We start from the raw sequence: 19,903 nt of genomic DNA, 5'->3' as shown, positions 1-19,903 counted from the left end.
ACTTTAAGAGCACGACAAACATCGCGTGCACTACCTCTGCATGGTTTGTCGTTCCGCAAGCGAAATAACATCGCATACATCGGCACAATGCGACCGTCCGCGTTTGCTGCGCAATGTCTCCTCGCTACCCGCCTACATTCATAATTAGTTAAGTTTATCTTCTCCCCTTTAGCTCCCCTTTAGTTACTGGCCTGACCATCTTCAGGCGGAGGAAAGGCCCTCCGAGGATTAAGGCTTCGCCGTTGTCCGTAATATCTCGTCTCTTCCCGACTTCCAGCGCGAGCCTCTTCCCTCCTCTCGCCGATCGAACGCGCCGATTACCCGCGGGCGCGATCATTAATTTAATAGCGCCGCAGCAGCGAGATTCCAATATCGGTCGGATGGCCTCTAATCGACCTGGAGATATTTGCGCCGCTGTCCTCCGCCGACGCGACGCTGGAATTCCGGCATAGCATCAGACATGCCGACGCAGTTTAGATTATGACGTTGAATACGTCAAAAATGAATTAACGACGCCGACGCCACGCCCAGCGTCGAGATATGTGTCCATCTTATATGTCAGCGAGGCTAATAAATATCATCTGATACGCGATATGGCTCGTACAAACGGCATGCGGCAATCAGCTGATTACACATTCGCTCGTGAATGCAGCTATCTGCGATATGTTTGTGTATAACTGCGATACTGGAGACAATGCGAGAGAGAGTAACGCTGGAGTGCTTATAGAACTTCCTGAGGCTAAGAGGATACGAGAGATTTCGTGTAAAATCTTTAGTTCATTAATTAATTACTGAGATACCTTAAACGTTGATATTTTATCGATACGTTAAAAATATTGAAAATTTTATTGTAATTATCGGAGAAACTTTTTTTACGCTAACTGGATCCTCCTTTCTTGACGAAACTTATTTTATTAATCTTAGAAGGCTCTAATGATTAAAAATCAAACGTATGAAAAATTTTATTCTATTGTTACTTACGAAGAGATATTTAAAGCTGTTGTTCTTGCAAGAATATTACGAGAAACGTCAATCCGAATAAAATTTTGAGAAATTGAAACACTTCGGAAAACTCGATATTATTATTTTTGCTTATTGCGCGACTGGAAATATTCGAAAGTGGAACATGCTTAACCTCCGATGTACCTATAATGTCATCCTTTTTTTCTCTTCCTGATCACAAAAGTGTCACGCGACAGCGTCGTGCAACTATTTGGCGATCTTCCGAGAGTTTTTATTGCTGAATTAGCTATTTCGCATTGTTTGATCTCGCGCCTTTCAAGGATCTTCGGTCCACTTGTGTAGAGATTTTGGCATGCGCGTTGGACTCTTGCTTATTTCGTCGGCATTATCCTACTTTCTTACCCCAATTTAGCCCGGCAGTATCCCTGGCTACAAGGGCAAACGTTAAGTGGGTCGTCGGATTAAAATCTGTCCACTCGCCAAATTTCCCATAAATAAGTTAAACGAATATTGCGCGCGACGGTGGCCGGATTGTTGAGGCGCCAAGTAGCGTGGCCTAAGTTTTCGCCGACTACTAGCATGCTTTTTACGTATTCCATTTAGCGAGGCATTTACAGTCTCATTCAAATACAATATACATATAAAGTGCTTCAAAATAATCCGTGTTCTTTTAATGATAGATTCTAATCAATTTGAAGTAGATCTTTTTTTTAACGAACTATCAAAGGAACTCATTATTGCAGCTTTCTTAATTCTTTACATCATACAATTTTGTATATCTCTCTCTAATCTTCTAATCTTAAAAACTTTATTAATATAATTTTTATTTAAAATTAACCCTTTGTAACTCATGTTATCAAAAATAAAAAATATGACAACTATTTTAAATTGATTTACAACAGATAAATTCATGATTTAGAATGTTGATGGAAACTTTGCCGGTTTGTAACAGTATTGTTACCAGGAGTTACAAAGGGTTAAATAAAGAACGTAGTTTTATTAACTGTTTGATTTCTTGAAGTTTATTTCACAAAATTCTTCTTCTTCTTTAATTGCTTATAGTTTGAGAATTATTGATACCTCGACATTTTAATTAAGAAAAAATCAATTCACCAAAGAGATCATTGTTGGTTTTGAAATTTCCTGTATATATCTGCGTCCTTGCGTGCACTCAACTCTGTTTAATTAAATCTTAACCGAGCGTATTCCGTTTAATTTAACGCCGGTGCTTCGCGCATTCCGCTTTTTCAGACTCGCTTCCGAAAAATTGTTTATCCCCCGTGGTTCATAAAATTAGAAATCACGATCATATATCCTCCGTAAGATTACGGTAATAGAAGTTATTCGTAGAAATTTCAAATATGTGACTCTTTTATCTTAAATAAAGCGTAAAGACACGATTTCCAACGTGACGTGCGACAGCATTTCTCTTTATGTTCGTAACAAGTAAATTGGATGTATTTTACACAAAGAACGAGTTATCTCGGCAGAGCTTTTATAGTAAAGCGTCACATAAATAAGTTTAAGATACAAAAGTTCAAAACAGTCTCGGCGTAAAAACAAAAAGTCTTTGTAAAAAATAAACTTAATAAAATTTAATCAAAATACTTTGTCGAGAAAAAAATGAATTTTAAGATAAATATTAAAATTTATATGAAATACTACTTAATATATAAGAATATAAAGAATTGTTACAATAAAATTCTTTATATAGAAAGTACACAAAATTAATATTTATATAAAGAAAGAGTAGAACAAACACTGTATTAATATTATTATATTTTGATTTTAAAATAAAATTAATATTTGTTTTCAGTTAATTATATTTTATTTCAAAATTGTATATTAAATTATTAAATTACATTAAATTATAAAATCATATTTTTAATTTTAAGTTAAATTAAAGTCACATTTTTAACTTTGTAAATAAATTGCAATCCCAGGAATATTGTATCGATAGTATAAATCGCTTCGTAATCGAAAATTGAACTGCGAGTGCACATGTCGCGGTATTCGTAATTTGCGCTGCTTTATCTTCACTTTGCTAATACTATCGAATTGATCCAGAAAACGAGCAGAAACATATCCTCGCGATACGGTTGCGTATGTAAAAGTATCATACGGGCCACTGTTTGCACGAGTTGCCTAATATAAATAAATATTCGCCGGTTTATAGCGAAAATGGGATCGCAATTATTGCTCGATAAATCAGCATAAATTTTGCGCTATCCCGCGATTACCCATGTTGTTTATCTGCGAACGTGCCAATGCATGCTGCATCTAATCCAGGCAGAGAATTGTATGAAGTGCACTTTATTCATTACTTATAATGAATAAAGCGTATTAAACACATGATAAAATAAGAAATGCAAAAATGATACAATTTTTAATTAATGGAAGAAAAAATCAATATCGATAACGTATAGAATTTGAAATATAATAGTATCTAAATAATAATTATACAGCATTTTACATTTTAAATATTATGTACATAGATATTAAAAATAAAAAACCTTTTATTTTTTATGTCAAATTTTCACAGCTTCTCTAGACTAGATTATAGCCATCTATTTTTATATTGTGCATAAAACGTATTGTATTTTCAATCTTCTTACAAATTTCTCTGTAACAACGTCACAGAACGCAGCCGAATACTAGTATTTTCTACAACTAATTAATGCAGCGTACGATGAAAACGAAATTCTTCGCGCTCGTAACGTTCATATCTTTACGATTCAGCGGACAGAAATTTGTTCATGGCGGCAGAGCCGGTCTGACGCGCGTTACAATTGCACGCTGGGTCGGCCTTTTATTATCTTCCTCCGTATATGCATGCCGCTCGCATCTCCAACACTACGATTTTACCTTGCAATTGCCTTTACAGTCCACCATTGCAACAGCATTTTTGCATTCGAAAAAATATTCTTTGTACCGTGTATTCTTCTATGCGCATAAAAGTCTGCTTTATATCATCTTGTCATACCAATTTTCGAAATATTAAACCAATCCCGTATTTGTACATTAATTATTATTTATTTATAAATATACGTTTCATATAAATTTATTTAAAGAGATTTATTCATATTGTAGTTATATGATAGAGAGCTTTGATATACATATATCTGTTACTTAATCGTAGACCTGCAGCCCGATATATATATATTTTTTTTAGATGTATCTTTCTGCTTCGACAATAGTGTGCATATATATATCTATTACATAGTACACATTTAAACGCGTGTTTCATTGTGTATAATTGCCAACAAGCTCGAAATGCATTCGTGCGAATAACAAATCCGACAGGCGAATCGATCATCCTCCCGTACCAGTTTCAACGTTATCCCGGCTGTATCTTCGCCGATTCTCTGGCTTTTGCTCTATCGTCGCGTATCTCGCACGGTGTTTAAATGTGATTTGAAATTTATACTTAATTCAATTCTCTTTATTACTATTCTAAGAATATATACAGTATATTTACTCGTTGATCGTTATCACGACTTTCAAGAAAAACTGCTTATCTTTTGACGAAAAGTCACTTACCTTAAAAAATATTATAACAAATTCACAGGCTGTATTCATATATGTATATTGTTTGTTGTTTACGTGAAGAGGTGGATTGACCCGCAACGTAAATTACACACTCTAGAAATACACAAGAAACAATCTTATTAAGAACCGGTTATCGATTATGTAAAAAAAAAGGAATATTTATAATCATCGAGTTAAAAAAAAGAAATTAATTTAGCTTTCAACTTTACACAAAGATATTTGCTGCTTAACCTGTACGCAAAGAAACTTTTCTTTCGAAAACGCTAACGCTGTCCTATTATTACGTTTCCCATTTATCAGTAGTACCTACAGTTATAGATATGATATCTAATTTTTTTAGCGCATCAATTTTTTAAATTTGGTTAGCTTTTAATCAAACCAAGAGGTAACGCACGTATATTTTTTGCATACGATGTGAAAATCCAAAAGGATTTATTCAGAAGATAAAAGCCACATTTTTTGCGTGGATAGCCGGACATTGGGGTTTTTAAAAAATTGTTTTTTCATATTACTGGATTTTTTTTATAAGAGCTAGCGTGTAAACCATTATCGAGTAAATGGAATTATCGCACGCACAATTGATTTCTAACCATTATTATGCTATTGTCGAATTACCGAACAATTTGGTCAGCGATTTTCGGTAACAACAGCAACGATCGTACTCGTTCTGTTTCCTAATATTCAACATTCCGCCTCGCGCACGCTTGATGTTTAACCACTCAGGATTCACAGTTTTAATGAAAACAAAATACGCAATGCAGAATGCGAGAATATCGAATGCACGAAAAGCACATATACTGTTGCGGTTATCGATCCAAGCGTATGTTAAAATTGTGGACATGTGTTTTTTTACCATGCCATATTCCACGTCATACCAACCTTCTCCATCTTCGCCAAAGCATCCACGAGCTTATGCAATGTTTTGGATGACCGCTTACCAAAATTGCTCTCCGTTATGCTCCGCTACCTATCGCAACCTCATCCCTTCCAGTGCTTCTCTTTTTTTTCTTTTTCTGTTTACTCCTGTTGATACTTGTCTTCTTTCCCTCTGGCATCGTTACTCTATTTTCCATTTTTTCTGCTCAGAAATTCCAGAATCTGCATATTTCGCTCGTAAATAATTGAATATATCAATCTTTTTAGTAAAGAATTTTTTTATTTATCGACAGAAAAATCTCTGTTTTCCACAGAAGATAAAAATTTCTCGCAAATATTTTTGGATGCGAGATCTGGAGTTGAGTTTTATTTTGTTAAGATTTTCAGATGTCTGATGTATATAATTTTATTATTAATATTATGCGCAAATTTTGAAAAATTATTTTATTGTTTGGCGGAAACGGATGGAATTGTAAATTAATGATTTTTGCATTCATCGGAGTGTTAACGCCCGGCGTGGCATGGATCCACGTTGACGGTTCAATTACTCGCGCATAGAGGCAGAGATTTTCCTTAAGTGATTAGAATATCCATTCTTCGCGCCATTGCCCTAAGCCGGTCTGTGACGGCTCTTAAATCCTCCTAGGATTTAGATAGCGCTCGCTCGGACGCGTCGTAACGTGCCGGATTTGCAGGGACGCGGATACCGTCGAGTCAAATTGCTCTCATTCTACTTGCTCGCGCGTAATAGGCGGTATAACGCGATTAATATCGCTCATAAAAGCGCTTGTCGAGAGAGAGAGAGCGGTCTGAAAAGATTACACACGCCAGCGCCGTAACGCGCGCTCGGCTACTTGATCTTTGTATGTTGGACACACACGCGGCGCGAGAGACCATACATTACTTAATCATTATGCAGTGAACTTATTTCGCGGAATATCATGGATATTAACTCTCAAAAGGATGAAAAGTAGTGCCCAGCGGAACAAAGTAGTGATGAAACAATGTACTTTCGCGTTAACGATTTACACGGATTTTCCAGTAGCAGTCCTCGTTCTGGCTCAAATGCAGTTAACGTTATCGTGAACATTATTTTACGTGTTTGCGTCGACGACTTCTTTCCTTCTTTTTTTTCATACAGCGCGAAACAGTTTTCTTCAAGATTCAGGCTCGCGTCGGATCACAGATCGGAATCACAGCGATTCTTCTCTAGATAAAGAGTGTTGTTTGTACGCTCATATTTATGATCTTCGCGCTCGCTTTGCAATGCTAATGGCAGCCGGCTGGCATTTAGTTAGATAACATTTGGAGGCGCGCCAGGCGTAACCGGGGCTTCCTCGACGCGCGGTCACTTGCCGCTATTAACAATACCCAGCGCGTACAATAGTCGATATTCAATTTCAGAACATTCGTACGCGCGTGCACGAACGACACCAACGTCAAAATTCTGCAGCGCGTATCAGATTCTGCGGCGAATGCAGTACGCGCGGTAAAACGTGCCCTTTTACGAGACATTTTTCAATGGATTTTTTTCTGTTGACTCTGCGACACCCGACTAACGCCGTTGCCGTACTTTACGACATTCCTGATAGCTGAAACGAGGTAATACGCTTCCACGGCGCGCGTACAAACAGAACGATCCAATACGTTATCTCTTGAAAAGCATGGCGCTTGACAATGGCGCTTTCCGAGGAAAAAGTTGTAACATAATCAGGACTGTGGTTTTTAATAAAATAGTACGCGTCATGTATTTTATTATTATAAACGATATTTAATTTTCTAATTAACTAATGTTAATGAAAAACCAGTTAATTTTATCACGACCATGTCAATAATTGTAGTCGATAAATGCAAGTTTGCATTTTTTTCAAATAAATAACTTTACTAATTGCGAGATGCGCGTGTGAAGGATTCCACCGGCCGGTTTTCGTTCCTAGTTTACAAACGTTTCTAGTTTACAAACGTACCCGCGAGTGACGTTATCGAGGATTCGTTCTTCCGAATGTATACGGCCGTACCTTGGCAGCGAGGAATGTCCCAAGGCGAAGCTCGAAATTGCCGCGCCGGTATAACCGAGTTAGTTTCTGTTCCCTAATAGGGCATTTCAGCATTCTGCTAAATCCTTGCTGGAACGACATTATGCTTCCGGCCAAGTGGCTTAATTGAACCGAACGAGAAATAATTGCCGTGGCAAAGCCGCGCGCGAGATATGGTGTCGCGCGAATGGGAAATGCACCTCTGACCGGAGCGCTCCCATCGGCAATAATCTTCCAAATTCCGTGAAAATACGGGCGTATTATTGCAGAAAGAGACGTCTAAACGACTCGGGAATCGCCACCGGAAATTAAAAAAAATTCTAATACGGATAATGTTATAAAATTAATATTAATATTAATATCGTCTAATAATTCAACACGATTAAAGTAAGTATCTGATAATTATTAATTTGCGATGTATCATCATCTACCAGCTATTACAATATCGACATCCCGCCAATCAACGTCCTGCCTAGACGTTAATTGCTCTGCCAATGCAATTGACAGTGCGGTAATTTCTCACTGCAGATCACATTCGCGAGACTGACATTCGCCAATAACACAGTTTCTCGCCCCTGCGCACAAGCACCGTTGTTTACCGCGGCATAATTGGGGATGTAATTAAGGTATTTGCTTTAGGGCAAGCGAGCGCGAAAAGTCGTACGGCAAAGCGCGGCAGTAGTAAACGAACTTCCCTGTTTTTTATCACGACCGGAAACACAACGAGACACCATTGTGAAGTAGGAGTCTCGCCGAGGGAAGGAAAGCGCTTGATTAATCGCGGGAGCACAGGGAGACTGAAAGCACGAAGACAAGATTACACGGTGGCGAGGACCCGCTGACTTTTCCCCTAATTAAACGTTCGTAGATAAGCCGCGCTCTCTTGCAGTTTATACGCTCGGCATGAACGCGCGAGACCGCTGCCCGTTGCGCGAGGAGCGAAAATGTGTTCCGGAACATATATTCGGGAAGAACGGGAGGAAGGGACATTGTTGTTAAATAATTTATTGCACGATTTAAATGCGCGCGTCCTGCTAGACACAGCCATTAACTTCTCGACCGTGCCCCGTCCGTGCCACGGGCTGAAGGCGAATCGGTGCCTAATATCGCGTGACTAATGTCTAAACTATAATGACGTACCGCGCATATGCGTCTATATATAGCTGCCTTACAACCTGTTGAATACGGAATTGCTTGCGTCAAAATTTATGACAGGGTAGAAATGCGTGATAAATTACCTAATCCACTTTGGGGGACTATGAAGTAGTCAAAGCTCAAATTCACCTTTCGGGTAATTAAATGCGCTGGCTTTAATTAAATTACACGAGTGAAAATTACACGCGGGTCTTCGTAATATTACAAAATGTAATATCAACTTCAAAATATCACACCGCGTATCATCTCCATTTTTGCGGCGTCGAGAAAACACTGGCGACATATGCAGCGCAGGCTTATTCCTCTCTCGGAAAAAAAGGGCGTGATTAAGGCTGCCGCGGTAATTAGGTGTTCACGTTCGGGCGGTTTACCGCTTAATTTAGCCGCGGTCTCTTTCGTACGTACCGTAATACTTTTTAAAGGTCGTTTACGGCCTTGCAGCGTCCCAACGGCCATTCCTGTCAGGAACACTGGAAGTTGTCCTCCGTTGTTTCACGACTTGGTCCAAGTTCGTAGCTTTAACTGGGGCAGGGACGGGTCCATTAATTTACGGCCGTACTTTGTTATATCCCTAGTTCCATTTTCAATTCCGTAAGAACCGCTCCGCGCTCGCTGGAATAAGCCGACACCGAACGACATTTTAATTAATCCATCTTCGTTCGCAGAAAAGATTATAAACCGTAAATTTATAAACGGTGATTTTATATTAATGAAAACTGTGCAGAATTAATAAAAGAGAAGTACAACTGCTTGCGTTTGACTGCTAATAAACTTATACTGTTCACGCCTTGACGGACAAGAGACGTATGTATTGGAATAGAATAGTTATTGGGCAGAGAGATTGAAAACTATGAATAAAAACTCGTAACTGAACTAAAGCCCGCGTAATATTTCACTCCTTGTCAAAACCGATATATGAAACTGAATTTATTTATTGTATTGAGGCTCTCTCTTTCTTTTCCTCTTAAATCGATATTTATGTATGCGATCGCCGTGAAACACCGTTTCCACAATTAAAAATTGCTCAATTTTGATATAGCTTGTATATAGTTTCTATTATATTCCTAACATCATCAATATGTGAAAATATCTTTCTACAATACCCTCAGTCATTATTATCAATATATACGACTGCGGTAGAAAGAGCTATTTTATATTTATAGCTCTGTTTGTAAATGCCACGAAAACGTCTCGACTTTTCGATTACGTAACAAAGGAATTCACCTTTGCGGATGAAACGATCAACTTTCCATTTTTGTTCGTTTCTGTAAGCTTTCACTCAATTTTATACGAGTCAAGCTCGATTGATTCCTACCTTGTCTGATGCGAGGCGATTCTATCGTGTCTGCTATCCCATCGATCTTATTTAATTTTCAAATGGATCTGCCGAGAATCTTAAATCGCTCAAGGAGATTGAAAGTAATCCTTACAAGATCAACGCGCGCGTTTGCAACTCTCTCGAACTGCTTCACTCTCGAGTTATCTGAACGATTTGAATTCGAGAAATCGAGTATTTTAAAAGTGTCGGAAGAGATTCTCGTCGCAGCAATTATTTTCGGGTGCGATGTACCCATTCGCGGCATCACAAACGACAGCTAATTCTCGATTTCTAAAGTAACGTGAATTTCTATTATCAGAATTTTGGCTTTATTTGATTGCACTCGATATAACGGCGCCGAAAATTATTCGATAAATTGCGAATTTTCCGGAGAGCGCAATCCACAATCGTATATCCAAGGTATTACGGCCGTATCAAAATTCGAGCAACGAGTATACGAGAATCATATCGTGTGTACATACCGAATAATTTGTTCCGAATGTTTCGTCACACGGAATATAATCGTGATAAAAATTTTTTTAAACGTACCGAAAACGAAGAGCCATAATCATCGGCACAATTTCCAATATCATCCATTTATATTTTATCGAATATATATTAATCAGACACGATAGTCAAATTAAATTATATATATTAAAATCGTCTGATTAATATATAAATGAATATATCGTCATACATAGCACAAGGTATATGTGTAATGTTCTTTATTATTAAATAAATTATTTTAAAAAATAAAATTATACTTCTATCGAATACAGTGACATAATATTAACATATATAAATAAAAACTCATAGTTCTATAAATATCTTTTTAAAATAATAATGTTTCATAGCTGGCATAAAACATGTAAAGCGAGATATTTCCAATTTTGTACCATTTCTTTAATTCTTCCTGATTTTGCGAGGTTGCGTACGTCTTAGCGAGGTTTTCATCTAGTAGCTTTTCGCAACTGCAAATATGCACTTCATCTGCAAAACGAAGTTTTGCGAGAAAGAGAGAGGAAAAGAGAGAGAGAGAGAGAGAGAAGTACACTATCTCGTCACGTACATGATTGAAGTATAAGTGTTTAAATTTAGCGATACGGTGACTTCCTTCGCTCCGCGCCGGAGAAACTTCAACTTTTCTTGCTAGATATGAATACCTGCTTACTTGCTACTTTCTGTGTATCTTCGTGCAATCTTCATCTCTTTTTCCGAGATAAATATTCCCTTTCATTTCGCGTACAAACACAAAAGCAAATAACGTCATTTATAAACGTTATTAAATTTTCATACTATTAAAAATGTTCTATCTATGCACACGCTTTGTATTATCACGTATGTGATATTCTGTTCTTTCACCTTCGGGCAGAAAGAAAAAAGAAAAATTTCCTTGCGCAAGAGAGAAATAAACGACTTTCTGGCAGGATCGTGACTTTTTTACGGTACCGAGAGAGCTCAACCTGTCGGCGTGACATTGGCGAGGAAAAGTGTTAAATCATATATATAGGGTGTTTAGTAACTGCCGATCCAAAGGAAGTTCGCTGTTTTTTTCTATGCTCTCTTCTCTTCATTTCTTTTTCTCGCTACTTCTTATTCTCCTTGCGATTTACGAGAGTAAACTTTCTTGCCAAAACTTTATTTTTGGAACGCGAGAATTTAATCCATTTTCATTACGGAAGTAAATGCATAAATCAAGCGAAGTTAAGTATAGTATCGACAATTAGAGTTACATATATGCGCGTAAACGTAAAGTGACCGCGGTTACTGATTGCTGCGAAAATGTACCGCGCAGCGTTTCCGCTCGTTCGGCAATAACTTGGTTGTAGCGTAAGTTCACCCGTGAATAATTTACTAATGGGATTGTTTTATCCATTCGTGCGAATCTACAACTATTGCTCAACGAATCGCAACATTATACAAATAAACAAATCTCGATATATAAAGATAGTATATAATAATTAATTACGCTTACAAAGCTTTATTAATTAAATGTGAGTCAAACGGCTTGCGCGTATCTTAAAAGAAACCGTAAACGCATCTTGTTACACAGAGAAAAAAATGATGTATCAACAGCATTAGTCTAATTGGAAATAATCTTGTTAATTCAATAACAATATTAGCGAAACAGTACTTATTTTACTAAAAGAAATACTTATTTTATTACAACCAAGCATGACGTATTGAATTAACAAGATTATTTCCAATTAGACTAATGGTGTTGATACAACGTCATTTTTTCCTCCGTGTAGTATAATTTATTACTATCATCCGTAATAGAATTTCGAAGGTGTAAAATATATCAAATTTCTTTCGCTGCGTCCTGATTTCACTGAATAGTATTTCTGCTTTTGCTGCGTGATACGAGATCTGTTTGCCGGTCGCGCCATCACGTGCTCTATATATGAGGCCAAAATGTGCCACGAGATTCGTGCCGGCGCGACGCGTTTCGCTTTTAAGACGACTTCTCATATTCCGCTCGCGTGGCCAGGATATACGCGACACGACGCGGGACTCGCGAAGAGGACACAATGATAAAAGTCGTCGTTGTCGTCGTCGTCGTCGTCGTCGTCGCGCCACGTCCGTCCATGAAAAGGGATTTTCTCGCGGACAAAAGGAGTGTCCTCCGTAATAACAATTTACAATTATCCCGATGCTACGGCGAGCAACCGTCGCGTCGCGTCGCGTCGTCGCCGTTACTCCGCGACGTTTTCTCGTGCCGCGCGGAAGAGAGGCACTCTCGGATTTGAGTCACGCCCGACAATCCGTGGTAACTTCCGCTTTGGCTTTAATTAGACCCGCCGCGAAAACGAAACCGTGCCCGGCAGTTGCTAGGGATATCGCGTTGAATTTATCGATCGTTTATTTCGGCCGCATTCGCACCTGAATTTTGATCGGCGTAATAAAGAGAATTGAAGCTGTCAGGCTGCGATAATTTTTACGGTACCGCTGTTTTATTGGAGTGGCAAGAAGTTACAGGAGCATATATGCGGATAGATGTGACATTGTTTATTTTATTAAATTGTCATAAAGCACGTTTAAATGCGCGTGAAGCGGTATTTAGCAGTCGCGGTTTGCGAACTGTCATAACATTTTACATTTACATTCATTTATGCAATAGCATAATTTACATGTTATGAATATTTTATGAGGACACCGGTGTAATATATTTAAAACATGCGATGTTGCTAATTTAGTACAATGTCGCTTTTCATACGTTAATTTCACACTTTATGGTTACGCGCTGACGAAAAATCTGGTGGACAGTCAACTCAGCTGCATTCGCGAAAAATATAAAACTAATGTAAAAGAATGCAGCCATAAATGTGGCGCGATTGTATATGTATAGGTTGCTTTGGTGTTGGAGTATGCATCGCGTAACTTTCAAGTCGACTAACGAAAGAACCACAACTTAGAAAGGACCACATTAATAGTTTTACTTTAAGAGAGACCGAAGATAAATGGTATATTATAATATTTCTTGCCTTTCGGTTAAAAAAAAAGAACGTGGGATATTGCGTGGCAGTCGGAATCATGAATTCTCTCTTGGCGAAAGTTGCTGCTTAACGAGGTAATCAAACTTTAGGTTCGCGTTTACCTTGCTCCCGCCTCATTTTCCATTTCTATGCATTCTATTCTTGCATTATTTCGCAAAAACGAAACGCTATCGAGGAAATTTCCACTCTCGTATTTTCGTTTTTGCATATTTATTCAAATACGCAATATTTAAAAGCCCATGTTTTTATTACACTTCGATTCAGTGTTACGAAATAATGTACATGTATTTTTGCTCCGTCGTTTTGCTGCGATTTTACTCACGAATCGCGAAAAAGCGAATCGAAGATTAGAAAAAGGCGAAGGACGATTTCTACGACCGCAAGAATAAGCTGAAAATTTCTTTTATCTGGCATTGTTTGCTTTCTGAGTTTTATTGTGAGGTGCATCCTGCATATATAGAGTATAGGTAATCCAAGAGCATCAAGAAAATCTGTAGTTCAGTTTTTTATATTCAAAAAATATATAATATAACCAATTATAAACAGTATTAATGATAAAAACTGTATTGTATTTCTTGCGACACAAACTGCATGACTATACGACACAACGACAAACGACACAATATGCATAACTATATGCATATATTTTTATACACAGTCGTTTTTTTATTTTCTCTTTTTACGGTAAAAGCTCTTATATATTTTAATTTAATGTTTTGCGGTTTAGCAAAACGTATCGGTTATATTGCACGTACAGGAAAAATAAAAATATAACAGTTATGAAATTTTAGTTTGTTGTTATAAAAAGTTGTAACTTTCTCGGATAACAAAAAGTCATTCCACAGAAGGGATGAGAGTAGTTAAAATATAATATCATAATAAATACTTGAATTTTAAGCTGCAATTTTAATTAAACATTAGAGAGAAGGTGTTTACATATAAACTACAGTGTATAAATATGTGTGTAAATATATCAGCATTTAATATGTGAAATATTATAAAAAATTGCCCAATTTTTTAGATCCAATTTTTTTAATCCTCCGGCAAACAGTAATCTTTTCTATTTCGAGGATTAAGTGATTTTTCTTTGACGATATAGTTACTATGTACTTGCATTCACTTCAAGCTTTGTCTCGAAACAAGAGAGAAGTCGGAAGTGTTAAAAATTCTTTCAAATGATATTGCCGATTGTATGAAAGATGTGCTCGATTTCGACGATCTTCTTCGTTCCGAAGAAGTTTATGCGTTCCGTGATCTCCGCCAGAACTATACGTATATCCATCTACCTCGTCTCTTTTCCTCGCTAATATCCCGTCACTCTCTTAATATCGCTCAATCGTCGATAGCCCCGTAGATTTCCCAGGCATCTTACCGGAAGCCGGTGAATATGACCTGCCCGAATAGCGTACGAGTGGCGTAAGATCTTTGGAAAAGGAAGCTTTAACGACTTTACGAGATTCACGCGCACGTAAGCGGTAACGACTTTCTAAGTGCGAAAATTTTTAAGGCAACCGGGAAAATTTCTAAGCCGGTAATACGGCCACTAGCCGTTAGTCAAACTACCACCCGAGTTTTGTCTTCGCGCCGGAAGACACTGCTGCTGCGCGCCGAGATTGAGAGATTTACGCCGACGATGCACATCCGTCTTGCATCGCATTTTAATGTAGTTCGCAGTTTATGTGGAGCACGTAAGAAAATCTTCCCGTCTGAGTTAACCTGCCATTATAATAGCACAACGCTTTATTTCAGACACCTTATCTCGCAATATTAGAATAAATTTACAATTCTATCTTGTCTTCAAAAAGATGTCCTTTAGAGTGTGTGTTTCCGACCGAAACAATCTTTTTTTAATTTCGGCCGAAACCCGAAACGAATATTCGGTTATGTCCCAATTTCGGCTGAAACCGAAATCGAAAACCGAGACTTTCATGAGAATCCTAAAAAGCTCATATATATATACGCGCGCACATATATATAGCTTTTTCTTTATACGGTAAAAAACATTTTATATTTGAGTGGATTTCTATTCGTGCAGAAATTTTCGTGTTAAATTTTTAACATATACGCTGGTGTTAATGTGACATTGTCATTGTGTTATTTTGACTTTTATTATAATTCCATTACCACAATCTGTAGTATGCTATATATTATCCGTAGTATATCTACCGCAATCATATTATTTCAATAATAACAAAATTTCTAAACATAAAATAAAAATATTTTTTAAACCAGTCTTTGGAAAATATTTTTATTTTATATGTGGAAAATAAACAGTTTCGGCTACGTCGCCGAAATTCCTGTTCAATTGCGGCCGAAACCGAAACCGAATTTTCGGTCGGAACTCTACTTACATTGCTGCATTTAAACTTTAAATTACTTAAATCGAATTTCGTTTATCAGTACAATGGAACTGGGGAAATAGATGAGGACAATTGGAACACTCTCATTGGAGCGATGCTCCAATGAGAGTGTTCCATATACATGTTCAACAAACTGCTTGTTATTTCAAGTTCAATCTACTGAATATGCCGTCGCGCCGAACGCGGAATAAGGTTGACGAATTCATGCATGCAACATAGAGAGCACTCTCACGAACGCGAATCCGCAACGATTTTTGTTGCAGGTCGAGATGAAAGGAATCTCCGGACCTATTGAATTTAAAGAAGGCCGCAGAATTCAGTTTAAATTGGATCTGCTGAAACTGAAACAGCACTCGCTCGTCAAGGTACGTCGTGACCTTACCGTAAGCAAAACAGGAAGCGTGTGTTGGAAGAACGACGCGAATATCAAATGGCTATATAACATTATATGCGAAACTAGGTCGGCGAATGGCGTCCCGGCGCCGGCGTCAACGTCACAGACACCGCAGCCTTTTTCGAGCCTAGCATTGGGAATGTAACTCTGATTGTGATCACTATACTGGTGAGTTATGCCGAGTCGGCGTCAAATGTGCACTTTGTCGCGCAATAACTTTACCGTTATTCGTTTCTCATGTTAAAACGGCAAGGAAGTTAATATCTTAAGGGAGACTTTTTATGTCTTTACGCTAAATCTACGCACGTTCCATTGCAAGATTATGCGACATTTGGACACGCAGCTATAAGGAAATATATTCAAATATATTCATAATAACTTCTGCTCCCTAAAACAAAAAGGAAGATACACGTAAGGCGGGGTAGATTGTCACACATAATGCCGACTTTTACTGTTTCAACTCTCCGGCCATCGCCATACCACCCATTTTGGAAGAGTCGAGCGAGAAACGCGCGATAGCCTAGTTGAAAGTTTCTCGATATGGTCGGCGCCAACGTGTCTCGTCATAAATTCGCGTTTACGCCGCGCGCCGCGGCGGTCTCAAAACGCTTTCCGTTATTCTTGCATGGATCCCCCGGGTTTCGTGTGTCTCGGCGTCGGATGCAGGAGACGCCGTACGTGATGATGCACCACGAAAGGAACTACACCGGGAACTCGCGATTTTATGGTTTTTGCGTGGACCTTCTGGCGGCGGTGGCGAGGGAGGTGGGCTTCTCGTACCGGCTGGAGCTGGTGCCGGACAGGAAATACGGCGCGCGGGACCCGGAGACCGGCGAGTGGAACGGCATCGTCCGAGAGCTCATGCGACATGTATGATTTGGTTTGTTTGTTTCATTTCTCGCATCTCTGTCTGATACACGATCCCCCCGTCCTAAACACTCGCTCACGTAATCGCTAGAGAATCGCTGGAGATCTCGCGCTGGACGTTGCTTTCAGCTGTTTCAGTAACCGAAGGAAGTTTTACTTTGTTACCTGAAACTACATTACCTTAGATTAAAATAGATTCTATATTGACTGTTGTGTTAGAAATTGAAAACGATTGTTGTAGCTCGACAATACGTCGTGGCTGACCAATACTTGCACTACTGTGAATGTTGCCTCGATAATAAATTAAAACTCCGTTAAATTAACGGCTCAGTACACAATCGCAGTAATGGCATTTAATGGTAGAAATATAAACAGTATTAGTTTGTTATTTATAAAATTCTTTAGCTTGTAAAAACATAAGCGTAAATAATAAGATTATCCCGTCTGTAGTCCCATCTGTATTTTGTTTCAAAATCCAATATTTTGGATACAATTACGATTTAATTTATGTATCTAGTCGTAATATTTCTGTTATGTTTGACCAGTTGAATTTGTTCTCCTAGTAACTCATTATGATTGATTACCCTTACTCGTAGAATAAAGAGCTGCTCTTGTAAAGATAAATCACATTACGACATAAATGTCGTAATGCGCGCGGCGATGGCAACTCGCAAATACCAATCGACATGAAATAAGATCGTAAATCAATGAATGATCGCGGCAAGTTGTTTATTGATTACGCTCCTTAGCGTAAACACCGCATCACAGCGTCACGGGATTCGTCAGCGTCGTCAATTTACGTAGATTTCGGTTAGCGTAATTACGCCGATTCTTTTTACGATCCTATACGTATAATCACCGACATGCTTCGCAAGGAATTCTCATCTTTGTTAGAAAATGGGAAATAATAATTATACCCTCCAATGTTATTTATTATTATTTTTTAATGAGTTCTTTTTAATGAGTTCTCGATAATGTGAGAGACATAAATGATGGATTAGGTGAAACGAATCATTTAATGCATATTTTCAAATAATGGGATAGCATTCCTTATTTATATTTGACGCGTATAAATAATTTGAATGTGAATAGAAAATTCTTCTTATAAAGCGAATCAATTTATTTAGACGAGGAAAACATCGTGTACCAATACGATTGATGCCAAACGAGTCATCAAATATGATGTATATACGTAATTTATAATTCTTAAATTAAAAATTGCACGGTATCTCTCAATGCAGATACAAAGATCAACATACAGCCAATGCTTTTAACGAATTTTTCCTTAATTAAAAATAGCAGCAGATAGAATGCTTGACGAACGTGAAATATAGCTTATTAATAACGACTTTATTAACGATGAATATCAATTATATAAACGCAATATAATATTACCATAAATATAAACGAAAATATAAACGCAAATAAAATGTATTTCTTGTATAAGCTAACAGTATTTTATATATAAATTCCGTAATATCACAATGAAATCGTGCATTTATCAAAATACAATATTTAATTGAATGTTTTGCACAGCACATGGACTTGTAACTTTTTTTATATACTTCCTGAAGCAACGTCTTGAAAATGATTCATAAATTTTTTATTCATATTGATTAATTATTTTTAATAAATATGAAAACTTTCTTCTTCGGGGCTGTGAGTCTTTAATAATTACGCATCTCGTCGATACTTGCGTGAATGCGTATCGCTTTATATCCGCGGGCGCGTTGAAATTTGCCGGGCCCCTCTCTTCTCCTTAAATCTTTCACGCTTTTACGGCTTCACGTACTTTTTCGCTTTATTCAAGAGATTCATGCATTATTCAGAAGAGAGTTAAAAGTGGCCTTATAGCTTCCATTAAGTTGGCTTAAATTAATTTTATATCTCATTTTCTGTCTTCTAGATTGCGTGTACGGACTTTAGCAGTCTGCGCTCACGGAGGTGTGCCATATTAAGTAATTATTCATGAACGCGCCGATTGTTAAATCCATCTTCTCTTAATCCACGCGTACGATAAGTCAAGTCATTTCTCCGTTTCACGCGATATTTTCGTATTCTTCACGTCGAATACGAAAGTCGAATTACGATAAATATTTGCCGCACGAATCTATCACGCAAGAAATAATTTATCTCGCTAAGACTTTTACTCCTATAACTATGTATGCTAATTTTTCATTTTTGTTTTCGTGCGCGCATTCGCGCAACTTATGTGGATTAAATCTTACGTTTGAATTTTCCAGTTCTTTCCATGCATATGTATACGTACGTATGCATAACAATTTTTTACAAACGGATGTAAAACCTCAAACAGCATACGAATGAAATATGTGTGCGTTCTCGCCTCTCTCGTTTGAATCCCGTGTCACAAAGATAACAATATTAAATAAACGAGGATGTCGAGGATAAAAATATTAATAATTTAAAATGTTATAAAATGTTATAAAATGCGTTGAATCCCGACAAATTAACGCGCTCTCTTTTTCCCGTCTCTTTCTTTTTTCTAAAACGCCGCTTTTTAACGCAGCTTAATTAATGCGTTCCAAATTCTGTGTATAGGAGGTATGCAGTTAATCCGGTCTAAATTCTCATATGCAGCTCGTAAATACCAAATCCGCTCGGCGTACCCTCTAATTAAATCTCTCGCGTTTCCGCCGCGGCGCAGTCACCGGCCCCATTTTCATCTAAAATGGCGAAAAGCTTCATGAAGTGAAGCTACTTTATTGCATTTCAAGAAGCCGATTTGAATTTAAATTTAAATCTAGACCCCCGCGCGCGCGCGCACCTAGACCTCCGGCTCGCCACACCTGAATATACGACGACCGCGCGATAACGCTCGCACCTGTGGGTAGAGAGAGGTAGCATCTTTTTGTCTATATTTTCACTTA

At 37.9% G+C, this 19,903-nt stretch overlaps 1 protein-coding gene across 4 annotated transcripts in view; it reads left to right on the top strand.

Moving 5' to 3' along the window:
- The window catches only part of LOC139776278 (glutamate receptor ionotropic, kainate 2), a 120,805-nt gene that overhangs the window by 82,100 nt on the left and 18,802 nt on the right, over nucleotides 1–19,903 (top strand). For 2 of the 4 annotated variants that reach the window (XM_071712865.1, XM_071712851.1), the window contains exons 9-11: nucleotides 16,018–16,119; nucleotides 16,215–16,316; nucleotides 16,815–17,018. The exons of 1 other annotated variant lie outside the window; for it this stretch is intronic. In XM_071712865.1, coding sequence (XP_071568966.1) covers nucleotides 16,018–16,119; nucleotides 16,215–16,316; nucleotides 16,815–17,018 — 408 coding nt within the window. The remainder of the gene's footprint in view (nucleotides 1–16,017; nucleotides 16,120–16,214; nucleotides 16,317–16,814; nucleotides 17,019–19,903) is intronic. One more of the 4 variants, XM_071712859.1, reaches the window with a different exon arrangement.

The sequence above is a fragment of the Temnothorax nylanderi genome, unplaced genomic scaffold (assembly GCF_030848795.1).
Source record: "Temnothorax nylanderi isolate EJ_2023f unplaced genomic scaffold, tnyl_v1.0 TNYL_tig0005_pilon, whole genome shotgun sequence".
Classification (NCBI taxonomy): Eukaryota; Metazoa; Arthropoda; class Insecta; order Hymenoptera; family Formicidae; genus Temnothorax; species Temnothorax nylanderi.
The sequence above is the reverse complement of the archived record's forward strand: the minus strand, read 5'-3'. Positions and strand labels throughout refer to the sequence as shown.